The sequence below is a fragment of the Lontra canadensis genome, unplaced genomic scaffold (genome assembly GCF_010015895.1).
Source record: "Lontra canadensis isolate GAN:19392208 unplaced genomic scaffold, GSC_riverotter_1.0 scaffold70, whole genome shotgun sequence".
Classification (NCBI taxonomy): Eukaryota; Metazoa; Chordata; class Mammalia; order Carnivora; family Mustelidae; genus Lontra; species Lontra canadensis.
This window is the reverse complement of record NW_022631064.1, coordinates 3,825,864-3,841,007: the sequence shown is the minus strand read 5'-3', so window position 1 is coordinate 3,841,007 and position 15,144 is coordinate 3,825,864. Positions and strand designations below refer to the sequence as shown.

The following is a 15,144-nucleotide window of genomic DNA, read 5'->3' as shown; positions in this document are numbered from 1 at the left end:
CCGACACAAATTCAAAATTCTTGGTTAATATAAGAAAAAAAAATCCCACTTAAAGCACGAAGGAAAGCATCATAGGAGTAAAAAACAAATGCAACTATATTTTTAGTCCAAGAGACTCTGCTGCAGCACTGTTCCAGCACTGGAGACTCAAAGAGCATAGCCCCTCTTTTAGAGTTGCCCACAGTGTGGTGGGGAACACAGATAATAAGGGTTCCGTTTGCTGAGTGGTTTTTTCCCAAAAGTCTTTGTAGTAATCTGGTGCTACTTTTTCACGGAGTACTTGCGAGACCTACCACCACTGAAAATAAATAAGACAAAGCACCTTTCAATAATTTTTTTAAAAATCTAGTCTGGAGGGACACCTGCATGACTCAGTCAGTTAAACATCTGCCTTAGGTTCAGGTCATGATCCCAGGGTCCTAGGATTGAGCAGGTTTCCAAACTGAGCAGGAGCCTGCTTCTCCCTTTCCCTCTGCCTGCCACTCCTCCTGCTTGTGCTCTCTCTCTGTCAAATAAATTAAATCTTAAAAAAAAAAAAAAAAAAAGAGAGTAAAGTAGTGGTAATTCCCTTTATAAATCACCACTCCCATTCGACTCCCAGTAATCATAGAAGACTTTTTTTTTTTTTTTTTTGAAGGAAAGGACAGTTCTAAGAGACAATGCAAACTAAGATATCTTCAGGATTTGGCGGCAAAAGGAGTGGGAGAGGAAACAGGAAGAAAATGATCACTCAGGTAGCTGAGCCTGTGAGACCCTAAGAAAAATGGGCACTTCTAGAGGTTCATTAAGGTTCCTATGTACAAGCTGACATTATAGTGCATTTCACAGAGACAGCTTCCAGTGTATTTTCCTGAAGAGGACCCATGCTTGTGTATTAGAGATAGAACTAGGATCTTAAACTCACCTTTGCCCCGCACAACTCTCCACTAAGCAAATCTGTGTCCACTGCCATGTAAAACTCAACTGTCTAAGCTTTCAAGTATCTCTCTGGCAAAGTTTCTGTTGTGGCTTCTACCTTCTGATAGTGTAGATGAAAAGCAGTTCCTCATTTCCAGAGACCACAACTAGAAGAATTAAAAGAAGAACAGGAAGTCCACAGAGAAAGCCACTGGATCAGGTGACTAAGGGGATAGAGCTCTTGCTTTGTATTTCTTGACTGGATCAACTCAAGAGCACATGCAGGTTAGGTAAGACCTACAGCTCATAGGCTTTCAAGGACCCTCTTCAAGAGAAAGCACAAGAAATATGCAAACCTCAGAAAAAGACATGACAACCTGAGCACATTTGCTGGGGCCCTTCCCAGGTCCTTGAAGGGTAGCGCATCTCTATGCAGAAGAACAGTCCTAGGGCTGGCTCAACGGCCATCTGAGGAAACTGGACGGAAGGTGGCAATCTCAGGAATCTGGTACTGCTGTGTAATGGGAGGAAGCAAACTTTCCTGCACAGCACCAAAGGAGTTAAAATTACCCAAGAAAATGCAGGCAAATACAGATGAGTGGCTTAGACTGGCTGATTACTGTTGTAACAATCTCATTGGACAGGGGTAAAATACAAAGGAAGTGTGTGCCAGTTTTTACAGAAAACATATGGGAACTTACCTGGGGAAATTTGCTTTCTCTTAAGTAAACAAGGAGTCTTTTCAGGTATTTTGAGTTGAAATTGAGAAGGACATTTTTAATTACAGAGAATGTAGAGAAAGAGTAAGTCACTGGAGAATGATGACCATAATACACTTAATATTCGACTTCACTCTGGGTGGAAGAGACTAGATCAGGAGTTAAATTTTTACACACAAAGGACCCACTATACAAGGGAGAAAGGAAGGAAGGGAGGGAAAAAGGAGGAAACAGAAGAAAAACATCAGTCTCTATTTGAATAAGCTTACATGAAGAATTTTTTATAAAAGAAAGATTAACAAATGTTAAAGAAAATTAATTTATTGCCCCAAATGTGGCTCCTCAAAATAAAATAAAAACGAATATGAAATATCAACTATCATGGCATGGCTCCCTTTTCCCTCCCAGATGCCCTGTTCCATGTGTGTAAGTGTTTGGGGCAAGCAAATTCATTGGCACGGTCTTTCTAGCTCTGAATTCCAATTGTAGACAGGTAAATGCACTGCACAGAATGTAGAGGGGTAAACTCTGGTAGGTATTGGTGAAGCAGGAAGAGCAAAATCACAAAGGGCAGCACCCCTAAGGGAAGGTCTTTGATCTGCGGTGCAATAATCTCAATCCTCTAAGAGTCGGCTCTCCCTCTCCCATCCCCACACTCAACTCTCACCCAGCTGGTTAGACAGTTTCTCCCCTCCCCAATTGTTACTGAAAAGAGACCGGAAAGAGCAAATATCAGACAATGATCAAACAGGACAGGCTCAAAATCAGTAATGGTGATTCCAGGCTCCCTTGGGAATAATAAAGGAACAGAGGGGGCAGGAAGAGAGTCAATTAATACATTCCCAGGCAAGAGAGAGCAGAGGCCAAGGAAAAGGATGGAATTAAACACCAATTGTGCCGGTCTGCCTACTTCAATGTTATTCTTCACAGATACAAAACCAACAAGCAACCAAGACAAAGGTATAAAATTTGTGAGAGTGGCAAGGGCCCTGTAACTAGCTCTACCTCCACCATCTCTCCGTGATCCTGAGTGAGGCATCAGAGCCTCTCTAGCCTGCATTGATCTTAACTATAAAATGAAGAGTGAGGAAAAAAAAATAATAATTCCTGTGAGTCCTTCCCATGTTAGCATTCTAGAATGCTGTGTTCCTTCATCACTACTTCCATCCCATAAGGTTCAAACTGGTTCAAATGTAGCACCCTACAAAAACATAGTTCAAGAGAACGCCTTTTGATGGAAAAGAGAACAAAAGAGAATCCCTGACCTGTGGCTGGTTCATGACTACTGAACTCTGATATCCAGCTCCAAGGACCACAGCTTCTCTAGAAACATTTATATAGTCATCTATGGAAAACAATGGCTAAATGCAGATGAATGGTGTTATTTGATACTATTTGGTAAAGACATTCTTCTAAAAAACGACAAGTTTGTTCAACAACAGTGCAATAGGCCAAACAAGACTTTGGAAGCAAATTTTACTGATGATGTGGTAGGATGAACAGAACAGGGAGCCCTTTCATCAAGCAAGGTCAATGTTTAGCAAATTGGATTTGGCAAGAACCCGAGGATAAGAAAGGGGGGAAATCAACTTCTTCACATACCCACCTCCTGCTGGACTTCACCTCAAGGTAATCCCACACTCACACAGTCAACACATCCAAAATACAGGGTCTCCTCTTCCCCATCTGTTGTTACTCCTGTGTTCCCAAGCTCAGCTGAGACCAACTCCATCTCCCACACACTTCTCAAATCAAGCCCTACCTTTGCAACTCTCCTGCATTAGCACCTGGCTAACTTGGAGTAACTGCCTCTACTCTTGCCCCTCTCACATCGATCCTCCAATCAAATTCCAGAAAAATTTCCCGCTTATAGCCCAAAGGCTTTTACATGCAACAACATGGATGAATCTCAACAGTATTACACTAAGAGAAAGAAAGCAGACTTAAAAGTTTACATACTGTATAATCCCATTGATATGACATTCTGGAAAGGGCATTAACTCCACAAGACCAGAAAACAGATCAGTGGTTGCGAGGATGAGAGGAGCGCTTAGTTACTCAGAAGCATTGAGGATTTTAGGGGGTGATATCAATGTTCTTTGCCTTGACTCTGCTGCTGGTTACGAGCCTTATATCAAACACATCAAACTATACACTAAAATGGGTTCATTTTACTCTATATAAATCCTACCCTAATATAAAAAAATTGGGGAAAACCCCAAGGATTCTTCCATTGCCTACAGGTTCCATGGCATTGTTTATCTGTCCCATCTTGCCTTCCACATTCCAGCAAAAATCAACTTTTTCAAATGTCCTGTACTCTCCCTGCACAAGCTTCTCACCGCTGGCTCACTCTTTAACACAGCTTTTCCCAATTAACTCCCAAGTCCTCCAGGCTGCCTCCCTGTCTCTCCCACCCCTCAAATTCCCAAGCTAATTAAGTTGGATGCCCTTCCTCTAGGCTCTCATAATGCCTGATATTTCCCCATCACTGCATTCAAAGAAATGTATTATATATATTATAGGCATACATTATGACATAATAATCTGGTCTTTCATCAAATAACTGAAGTGTGAAATGACCGTGCAAGCCGAAACCACGCAAAGCAATCTCAATCATCAATTCGGAAAGTTATTATTTTTCTGCAACCTCTAACATGTTTTGTCAGAGCATTAAAAACTATCAGCTATATATGTATAGGAAAATGGAAAAACAAACATTTATTTAGTATACTGTAATTTTAAGTATTCAAAGCTTTGAGAATTAAAGTTTCTTCTTTTATTAAAAAAATCAAGTGTCGTTCGTAATGTCATCCCTTCACTGTGTAATTTAAAATACCAAATGAGCATCTTTTGATCCCTTGGTGAAGGGGTACACTTCTATGTTTGAACTAGCTTCCAACATTTGATCCTCTGTGTTTTAGTGTCTTGCAGTATCCCTCTGAGGAGTTCCTTTAACGTGAAGTTTTTGGCCAGCATCCTTTCCTCTGTTAGGTCTTCATCCTTTTAGTCACAGCTACCTTCCTAATTTGTGACCAATTACCCTTCGCTGAGCTCCTCTGGCTGCATGTGTGGAGTGTCTACAACAGTGGCAGTGCTGACATTTACATGGTTAGGTATTTTTTCCAGAACTCTCTTTGCAAGTGGTTTAAATTTCATTCCCAGCATTATCAACTTTTCATTTCTTCGCTGCAACTTTGATCTTTGTCAGCCAATTCCCTTTTTGCATTACCCATTCTTATGAAATGTTATAATGAGACAAGAAGCAACACAGCTACGTGCATTGCTGTCTGTTCAGGACCAAATAACAGGGTGTGCTAGTTGGACTTTTATACAATTATTCACAGCTAACATTATAAGTGAAATTTAAACTGTGTTTTTTGGAAACTGGTGTTACTTAATTAACTATAATAACTGAAAATTGTGCATATGGGAACTGTGCAAACTAAGAATTATTTGTATTTATAATAATTTTAGAATTAATCAACTGGCTCACCACTGAGACAAATTTAAGGAATTGGAATTTATTCCCTTCCCATCTACACCTTCTAGCTTATAGCATCACAAAATGAAGGCAACTTCCTAACAACTCAATTCACAGGCAAGTCTAACAAATCAGAGGAAATAATCAGATTATAATCCAAACTCAGTTACCAGTAACAAAGTTATGAACTGATGCTGTGCCTCTATGACTTCCCCTATAAAATACAGTTAAAAACAGTTCCTTCTTCACAGGGCCATTGTGAAGACTCTAAAGAAGAAACAGACTTTAAAACGCACTTTGAAAAATTCAACCAGATACCATCACATCAAGTGTACACTTAGTGTGCACCAAACACTACCAAAAGAGCTTTTCATTAAATTTTCTCATACAATTCTCAAAACAGCCTACAAGGTAAGTAGCATTATAGTCTCCATTTTACAGAAGAATACTAAAGCACTCTCCGAGAAGTCAAATAACTTGTCCAAGGGTATGCAAATAGTAAGCAGTAAAGCCTGTATTTGAGCTCAAAAATTTTAACTCTATAGATCAAGTTCTTTAGAACTTCTTCACTTTTTCACTGCTTTCTCAGACCACAGAAGGACATGGTCATTGAGAAAGGTAAAACACTGAATCCTAGAAATTGGACAAACCCAATTCAATATGACTCAATATAGGATCCAGTTCTATTGGGACATTTTCTGGGCAAAAGGAAAAAGATGCACAATGTCCAGAGATCCAAGGGGCTAAGCAGAACTATAAAAGGAGCCAAAAAAGTAGGTGGGGGAGTTCAAATATCTTCAATTATTTTATGCTAGTTAGTAGAAACAAAAATACCAAAAAAAAGAACAAGAAACAAAATTCATTTTACAAGAATAGTGAAGGAATAATATTTATCATGAGTGTATAAAAAAGCAAGAGTGCCATAAAAACAAGATATGTAGAACCAACCAATTTCAATGACATTTTCTAACACTGACCCTGAAAGTTAATAACATTGTTTGTTAAGGTCTGATTTCACAAGGAATTCCATATGGAACAGAAACACGAGAGTCTAATAAGGATGTATGATATGAAAGCAACGGGATTAGTTAACTAAAATAAGTAGATTCCTCTCAAAATATAGTCCATTCAGAAGGACACATTTAGAACATTTGTATCTCATTAGGGGTATTAAGTGAGAAAGAGTCTTAGTACCAAGCAGTCCTAATTATAATTCATCTTGGGAAATAAAGTGAGTTCTCCTTACTGAACAGTAAAATGTACTGCAAGAGGGGGCTTAAATACAGCAACAGGACTGCCAACAAAGAGAGACAGCAAATAAAACTTATAGCCTAAAGGAATACCAACTAAAAACTGAATAACTACTCTAACAATACAATGCATTTTTAGACAATACCCAACACTTCTTTTTTGCTCTTATCAATCCTAATAATCCAAAGCAGAAAAAAAGTTGCTAAGCAAAGACTATCCAACTTACAAAGAACAGAAACAAAATAAATTAATACAAACCAAATGCAAACATGTTTGTCCCATCACACCTTCACCAAGGTTCCGTCACTGGTGAAACGAGATGGTCAACAAGAAGACTTCACTGGCAGAGGTGCACCTGCTTTGGGAAGGGGCAGTTTAGTTTTCAATCCCACCAAAAAGAAGAATCTGTCTTTTATGTCCTGAAATAGAAAATACTTTAAATGATACATAGTGGGTTGTGTGACTTACATATTTTAAGAACTACCTCACAGGGATGCCTGGGTGGCTCAGTTGGTTAAGTCACTGCCTTCAGCTCAGGTCATGATCCCAGGGGCCTGGGATCGAATCCTGCATTGGGCTCTTCGCTCAGTGGGGAGGCTGTTTCTCTCTCTGCCTCTGCCTGCTTGTGCACTCTCTCTCTCTCTCTCTCTCTGACAAATAAATAAAACCTTAAAAAAAAAAACTACTTCACAAATCTGAAAGGAAAATAATAGAAGGAGCATGATAAAGCATAGAAGCATTTTATTAGATAGAAATTAGGCTGGTCCCAGGTAAGAGAAAATCCAGTTGATTTTAAATAATTAGTTCTCTCACAAAACAAGCATGTAGTCAGGGTGCCAATGATACCAGCTCTGCCTTTCCTATCTCAGTGTCCATCCTCATGTTTGCTCACTGCCTTGGTAAGCAGCACAGCCAAATTCCAAGCCATCATTTGCTTTTCATTTTAGACAGGAGACTTTCACTACCCTCTCCCTGCAGACTTCCTCTTACAAATTACTGGCCAGAATTGAGTCACATGCCCACTCTTAGACCAACCATTGCCAAGATAAATAAAATCATCACGACTTGACTTTTCTTTTCTTTTTTTTTTTTTTTTTTCCAAGATTTTATTTATTTATTTGACAGAGAGAGATCACAAGTAGACGGAGAGGCAGGCAGAGAGAGAGAGAGAGAGAGAGGGAAGCAGGCTCCCTGCTGAGCAGAGAGCCCGATGCGGGACTCGATCCCAGGACCCCGAGATCATGACCTGAGCCGAAGGCAGCGGCTTAACCCACTGAGCCACCCAGGCGCCCCACGACTTGACTTTTCTTATTTTAATCATGTGTTATCTCTTATTATTGCTAAAATCAACAGCTTGCTTATTCCCATTCCCCACCCCAGACACTTGCAAAGAGAGAGGTGGGATGGTTCTCAGAGTAGACATCACTGTTGACCTCAATTGTTTTTAAAGATTCATATGATATCTGTAAAAGTGCAGTTTTATGTCAAGAAGTCAAGTGTTAACATCACTATCTAGATCTGATTCTGAGTTTACAGAACACTCCAACATTAGACAACGGGGGCACCAGAATGCAATGAACTATTTTTCTAGTTTGATGAGTAAGAGCCAGCAAAGCAGCTTTTAAAAAGCACAATTTCTCAGCTAACATGAATCAGAAAAAAAGTGTCAGTTCTTTCCAATTTTACAATTCCCAATATGATCCAGTTGAGCAATCTTATCCAACCTCACCTCTCTACTCAGTATCTGCTTAGGGAATGAGGGGATGAGAAAACATACGGGGTAGTTGTGTCAATGGCTCCATTTTTTTAAAATTAGCTGTCTTTTCACCTAGACAATTTTTGCCTTTCTAGGAAAGCAGTGAAGGTCAAATTATGAGATTATCTGATAAAAAACACCCCCATGCAAGATCTTCCTGTATTTGGATTTTCAGTTATAGACTTACAATGAAGGAAAATTCAAATACCTTCAAAAACTCAGAATGCAATGGTCTTTGATGGCATAGGCCATTCCTTCTGCATCTTTACAGACAGCATTAATCCTAAAATTGGAATCATTAGACTGACCCTTACTCAAAGTATGATTACAAATTCATGAAACTTTTCTCATATTTTTTTAAGATTTTATTTATTTTATTTAGTTAAGAGAGAGTGAGAGAGAGAGAGAGAGCGCGCGCGCACACAAGTGGGGGAAGGGGCAGAGGGAGAACCAAACTCCCTGCTAAAGCAGAGAGCCAGACACAGGGCTCAATCTCAGGACCTTGAGATCATGATCTGAGCCAAAGGCAGACGCTCAACTGACTGAGCTACCTAGGCGCCTCTAAGATTTTATTTTTTAAGTAATCTCTACAACCAACGTGGGGCTGGTCACAACCTTGAGATCAAGAGTTGCATGCTGCACCTACTGAGCCAGTCAGGCACCCTCATTTTTTTCCCAACAGGGAGCTTGAACTCAGGACCCTGAGATCAATATCACATGTTCCACTGACTGAGCCAGCCAGGCGCCTTGAAACTTTTCTCATTTTTAAACTACACTATATTACATACTCCTCCTTGAACACATCTCATCTTTCCCTCTGTGCTTTTCGGTTGTTCTTTCCACCTTAATATTTGCCTTGCCAACTAATGCTGTAATTACTGCCATTAGAATTTTGTCAGATGAGATTCAGGGTCTGTCTCCCATGCCCCCTTTTCTTCCATGCCCAGACAGGGTCCAAGGCTTTGAATCATTCCTCACAGGGTTCACCCACTATCCAACTCTCAACCACTCTGAGGATTTTAATAGATCCAAAAGAGATGCAAGCTCTACAAAAGTCCCCAAAAGTAATGAGACCAAAAGGTCAGCTGACTAGGACTGAAAGGAGGACTACTGCCTACAACTTCCCTCACTTATTTCTTTTTTTTTCCTTTAAAACAGTGCAGGTAGAAAAGAATCAGCAAAGAAATTGGGAAGGCTCAAGAGAAATGACGAGGAGGGCTCCACATCTGACTGGTTTCTTTTTATTCCTGAGATGTAGGATCTGTACACATCCACATACCACAGAACAGACACAAAAGAATTCTGGCTTTTTTTTTTTTTTTTTTTAAACAACCTCCAAAAGTCACTGCAATACCAGAAACATTTGGGAGACTGAGCCATGTGATGACAATTACAGGAATCCTGGAAGGGAAAAGAATGCTCAGGGAAGTCCAGACAGCCCTGTATTATAAACGCCACTTCAGCCCCAGAGTCCTCCCCACACCCTCCACATCACTGCCAGGGAGAGGTGGCTGGAGACGCTGTTCCACAACATTCCCTGGACAGCTCTCGATGAGAAGCATGCTCTCACACTGCTCCATGATTTTGGTTTGCTCAGTGTCCTCACCCTTTGAAGTAAGACACTTCCTGATGGTCAGGAGTTTGGTTCCCAAGGATGTGAGACTTACAGTAGAAAGATGAATGAAAAGGCAAACCACTAAACATACTAATATGACACTGAAACTTTTTTCCAAGTTTCTTTATTCCCTGAATTAATCCTTGTGGAATTTGGGGTAGGGGGCTGGGAGGTTAAGATTTGTAGTTGGGAGGAGAAAAAGAACAAATATTTACCGAGCACCTCTCAGAGCAAGCTGCTTTCAGAACTAAGAAACCTTGCAAAGGAGACAGCATCCGGGTTTAATGACAACTAAGGCTCAGAGAGGCAATGTGCCTCATCCCAAAGCTCTTAAGAAGGCAGCAGCCTGGAATCCCACACCAACCTGACTCTTTCTATGAAACTACACTGCCTGAGACTGAATGCAAATACATCAGAGTCAGACATGGTACAACACAAACAGGCATTCACCAATCACTCATACCAAAGCACAACTGACTTTATTTCTTTCTTCTTACATAATTCATATAAAGTATAAGAAGTGAGTTGCAGGTAATCCAAATAAAGTAAAAAAATTATTTGTAAAAATGTTTAAAGATAGCTATTAATATCCCCAGAGAATAGGCAATGCTATTCTCATTTGGTACATTTCCTTCTAGCATTTCATATACACACACACACACACACACACACACACACACACAATCTTTTTTTTTTTTTAAGATTTTATTTGTTTATTTGACACAGAGAGAGATCACAAGTAGACAGAGAGGCAGTCAGAGAGAGAGGGGGAAGCAGGCTCCCCACCGAGCACAGAGCCCGATGCAGGGCTCGATCCCAGGACCCTGGGATCATGACCTGAGCCGAAGGCAGAGGCTTTAACCCACTGAGCCACCCAGGCGCCCCCACACACAATCTTCTTATGTGCCACAAAATTGGAGTCATACTGGGGGGAGGGGGGTTGGGGGGCTGGGATTATTATGGACATTGGGGAGGGTATGTGCTATGGTGAGTGCGGTGAAGTGTGTAAACCTGGCGATTCACAGACCTGTACCCCTGGGGAAAAAAATATATGTTTATAAAAAAATAAAATTAAAAAAAAAATTGGAGTCATACTATCTACAGTTTGTCAGTTTGTGTCCACTTCTTTTCAACTAATATATTGGAATATATTCCCATGTTACTAGAAATTCCTCAAAAGTCTGATCTTTTAAATAATTTCATTAGATGGCACCTCGTGGCTCAGTCAGCTCACTCAGCACCTGCCTTGGGCTCAGGTCATGATCCTGGGGTCCCAGAATCAAGCCCCTCGTGGGGTCCCTACACAGCAGGGAGACTGCTTCTCTCTCTCTTTCTGCCATTCCCCCTGTTTTGCTCCTTTGCTCTCTATCAAATAAATAAAATCTTTAAAAAAAATAATAATTACATCAGAATATATTTCATAACTAAAGTCTTCCAAATGAAAGCTCTGTGCTGACAGATTAGGAAACGTAAATACTTGAAATATTACATATTCCATGTAGATATCTACAGAAAGGAAGTACAGGAGACTGCAGAGCCATGAATCATGATTCCACAGAACCCCTGCTGTTAAAAGGCTATAGTTCAACAGAATCACATTTGATAAAGCTTCATAGGTTTGAAATATTACTAACCCATTAATATACGCAAAATGTACAGAATTCAAAATTGGGATTACAAATTATCAATTATTTTTTGCTAATGCCTTTCGTGGGTCTATATGGAAGTCAAAGTGCCCAACATTGTGGAATTTTCTTTAGATAGAATCATGATAAATTGAGTACCTGTTTCCATTTATTAGCAAAAGCTTCTCCAACATGGCACACACCAAAGAACCATCTGACTATCTTATAAAGCCCAGCAGTGGTAGTAATGATAGTAATACTAAACAGAAAGAGGACAGTAAGTAAAGAGGAAGAGGACCGTGATGATAGCTTTCATTTTTTTAAGTCTTATTCCATGTCACTCACTGTCACTAACTCTTAATATAGATTTTCTTGGATTTAATTCTTTCTAAATCCCATAAGGTAGCCACTTTCCTTATTCCCATAAAGTAACAAGCAACTTGAACCCAGAAAACTTGAATTCAAATCCATTCTTGGTTCTAATAATCTGCAAATAGTTATTTCTCTCTAGATATCCAATTCTCTACTGTATAATAGAATGGCACTGTAGATTAAATGAGCTCCCATGTACTATGGATTTGACTATCACCTGAAAATATATATGTGCCCCTTGGGGGCAAACACATATCACTAAATAATCATGTCACTAAATCTCATTATGGGCTCACCATCTTTCATAGCATAGCACAGCAAGAAGTTATAAACAATCAACACATGTTAGCTTTAAAAATGAAACCTCCTAGGGGGACGTAGGTGATACAGTAGGTTAAATGTCTGACTCTTAGTCAGATTGTCCCCCGTGTTGGGCTCCTCCCTCAGTACAGAGTCTGCTTCAGAATCTCTCTCTCTCCCTCTGTCCCTCCTGCTCGTGCTCGTTCGCTCGCTCTCTTTCTCATATAAATCTTAATAAATAAATAAATAAAAGTAAAACCTCCTCGGCAACAAAAGCCCAAAACCTAAATCTTCGTAATTCTAAAAATTTGAACCCCATGATGAGCGCAATCTGTCAATATCTGGTATCCAGCTGAAAACTCTTAAGGGACAGAGGTTTCCTCCCACCGTGAAAGCTGGCTGACCTGAACAAAAATACATATCTATCAGCAACTGTCCAGGATAACCAAAACAAAAGGTCTACCAGGGTGGGGCATGAAAATCCGTATCAAGCCCAGGAAAGAAAGGAGAGCTATCCCACCAAAGAGAAGGCTGCCTCCAGAAGGAAAGTGTGGGATATCCATCAGAGCCCTGGGGAAAGGGGTCCAAATCCTGATTTCCATCTACTCTGCTTCCATGTATTAAGCTAATGTTTTAGCTCTATGAAAGTAATTACCAGCTCTGCAACCCATCAGTTTACCCTGAGCATTTCTGCTGATTTTTTCTTTGGTCTCTAGGACCCAAGAATCCCTTTCATTCATCTGGAAGTATGAAGGAAAGATTGGTTGTTACTAATCTCTTTCAATTCTAAATTTCTGCCAAGTCATTAGGAAAAGAAAATGAATTATTTTTGAGTATTTTAATGGAACCTATGGGGGTTAGAGTAGGTATAGCCTCTGAAAAACATAAAGCCATATATCTTTGACCTCCCCTCTTCTAAGCAGAATGGACAAATGCAATTTGGCTCTAGGCTGTGAACTCAGGGATATGATCCAAATCACCTCCATCCAAATTTAGGTAGTCTGCCAAGAGTGGCTTAGTCAATAAATGAAATGTATATGGAGTTACAAAAGAATTTCATACATCCCCTAATGGCTTCTAATGGAAGGCATTATTACTATCCCCATTTTACAGATAAGGACAACAAAGTTCAGAGGTTAAAAGTACCAGCCCCAAGATCACACTTAAAACGTAACAAAGCAATCTTCTGGGCTCAAACACCAATTTTCTATGCAATTTTTTCAAATAACTGTAGCATGTTATGGTCTAAAGAAGTTCCCCAACTGGAAGTAACATTCGAAACTTTATGAATTGTAAGAGGAGCTTAAGTGCATCCACCCACAGGCAGGTATTCATTTTGCACTGTCCACTTAACTATATAAACATGATAGAGGAAATGATGAAATTACCCCACGATTCCGCTCACTGCCTTGTGAATCCACTTCCACTGCACAAATACACTGAATGGGCATTACACATATAATGAACATATGTCCACAGAATATACACACACAGGAAGTAGTGGGTAAAGACCCATGTGGCAGTAATGACCGTGGTGAGTCCTTTCTGCCATTTAAGTCCTAAACACAACTGCTTCCTTTGGTCAACAGCAAACCCCATGAGAAGGTTGTCTGTGAATGTAGGTACTTCCAATCCAAACAGCAGGTAGCTATGGAAGCTATATAAACATCAACAGGGCTTTTTTTTTTTTTTTTTTTAAGATTTTATTTATTTATTTGACAGAGAGAGATCACAAGTAGACAGAGAGGCAGGCAAAAAGAGATAGGGAAGCAGGCTCCCTGCTGAGCAGAGAGCCCCATGCCTCGCCATCCCAGGACTCTAGGATCATGACCTGAGCTGAAGGCAGAGGCTTAACCCACTGAGCCCCCCAGGCACCCCAGGGCTTTGTTTTTTAATTGCCTAGAACCAAGGTTCCAGGTTCTGCAATAAATAGAACAAGCAATGTTTGACTCCTTAGGCATGTGAAAATCTGCTAAAATACACATATGCATTTTCCTTTTTTCAGATTCTATATGCAATATACTTTAGCTACAGAAAATCTTGAAAGTGTAGAAAAGCATGAAGAAACAAATTAGGGGTGCCTGAGTGGCACAATCAGTTAAGCGCCTGACTCTTGGTTTTGGCTCAGGTTGTGATCTCAAGGTCATGAGACTGAGCCCTGCAGGGGGCTCCATGTTCAGCCAGAGTCAGTTTGGATTCTCTCTTCCTCTCCCTCTGCCCCTCCTGCTCATGCTTTCTCGGTCTCTCTAAAATAAGTAAATCTTAAAAAAAAAAAAAAAAAAAAAAATCAGAAATTAGTCATAATCCCAGTACTCAGAGGCAACAACTGATGACATACTGGCCTATTTTCTTCCAATTTTTTTTTTTCCTGACTGCTAGACTATTAAAATATTTCCTTTTCTACAGAAAAAGAAACTAGTTTCTTCAGACAAGAACAGGAAAATGTAGCTTAGAAAAACTGAATTCCACTGCATTTATAAATAAAATTAAAATTTCTTGAATAAAATGTTAATGATATAACTACAGCAAAAAAAAAAAAAAAAAAAACTTAAAAATCCTTTGGAAAAGCTCAGTAAGGTCACAATCTAATACCTCCCAGTACTACATCAAAACAGAAGAAATAAAAATCTATAATGAGCATAAAATAGGTACTCATGTGAAAACTGGTTTTATTTTTTCCAATCTTTATGTTCTAAAATCCATTTTTTTTTTACACTGCGATTATTAACCATATTAAGTAGGCTGGCATACTGAATATCTTAAGCTGAAGGAATCTGAGAAAATGGCACAAGCAGGAAGGTCATGCTGACCTTCTCCTGGCCCTTCTTACCGGAAACAGGCCATAAAACCTTCATATGCAAGATGCCTTCCCAACACCAAGAGGAAAGGTGTATCCCTATCTCCAAAGGAAAAGGGATGCAGAGAAGAATTCTAACAGGCCTTGCTAAGTTTCCTCTGGCTTACTATAACTACCTCATATTCTTACCCTATCATCTTCCTCTACAACTGTATACTCTTCATCAAACCTAGCATAAAACACTCAGGTCTGTTTCTTTGGGTCTTCATTTCTTACAAAAGTTTCCATGTCACATAAAATTTACATTAAATAAATTTGTATGCTTTTC

General features: G+C 39.7%; 1 protein-coding gene across 10 annotated transcripts in view; it reads right to left on the bottom strand.

Moving 5' to 3' along the window:
- The window catches only part of BNC2 (basonuclin 2), a 418,685-nt gene that overhangs the window by 335,406 nt on the left and 68,135 nt on the right, over positions 1 to 15,144 (bottom strand). For 8 of the 10 annotated variants that reach the window (XM_032880535.1, XM_032880539.1, XM_032880540.1 and 5 more), the window contains exon 1: positions 6,610 to 6,793. The exons of the other annotated variants lie outside the window; for them this stretch is intronic. In XM_032880535.1, the coding sequence (XP_032736426.1) occupies positions 6,610 to 6,633 (24 nt within the window). In that variant the 5' untranslated portion in view covers positions 6,634 to 6,793. Of the gene's footprint in view, positions 1 to 6,609; positions 6,794 to 15,144 lie in introns of those variants that run through there. 10 annotated transcript variants of the gene reach the window in all.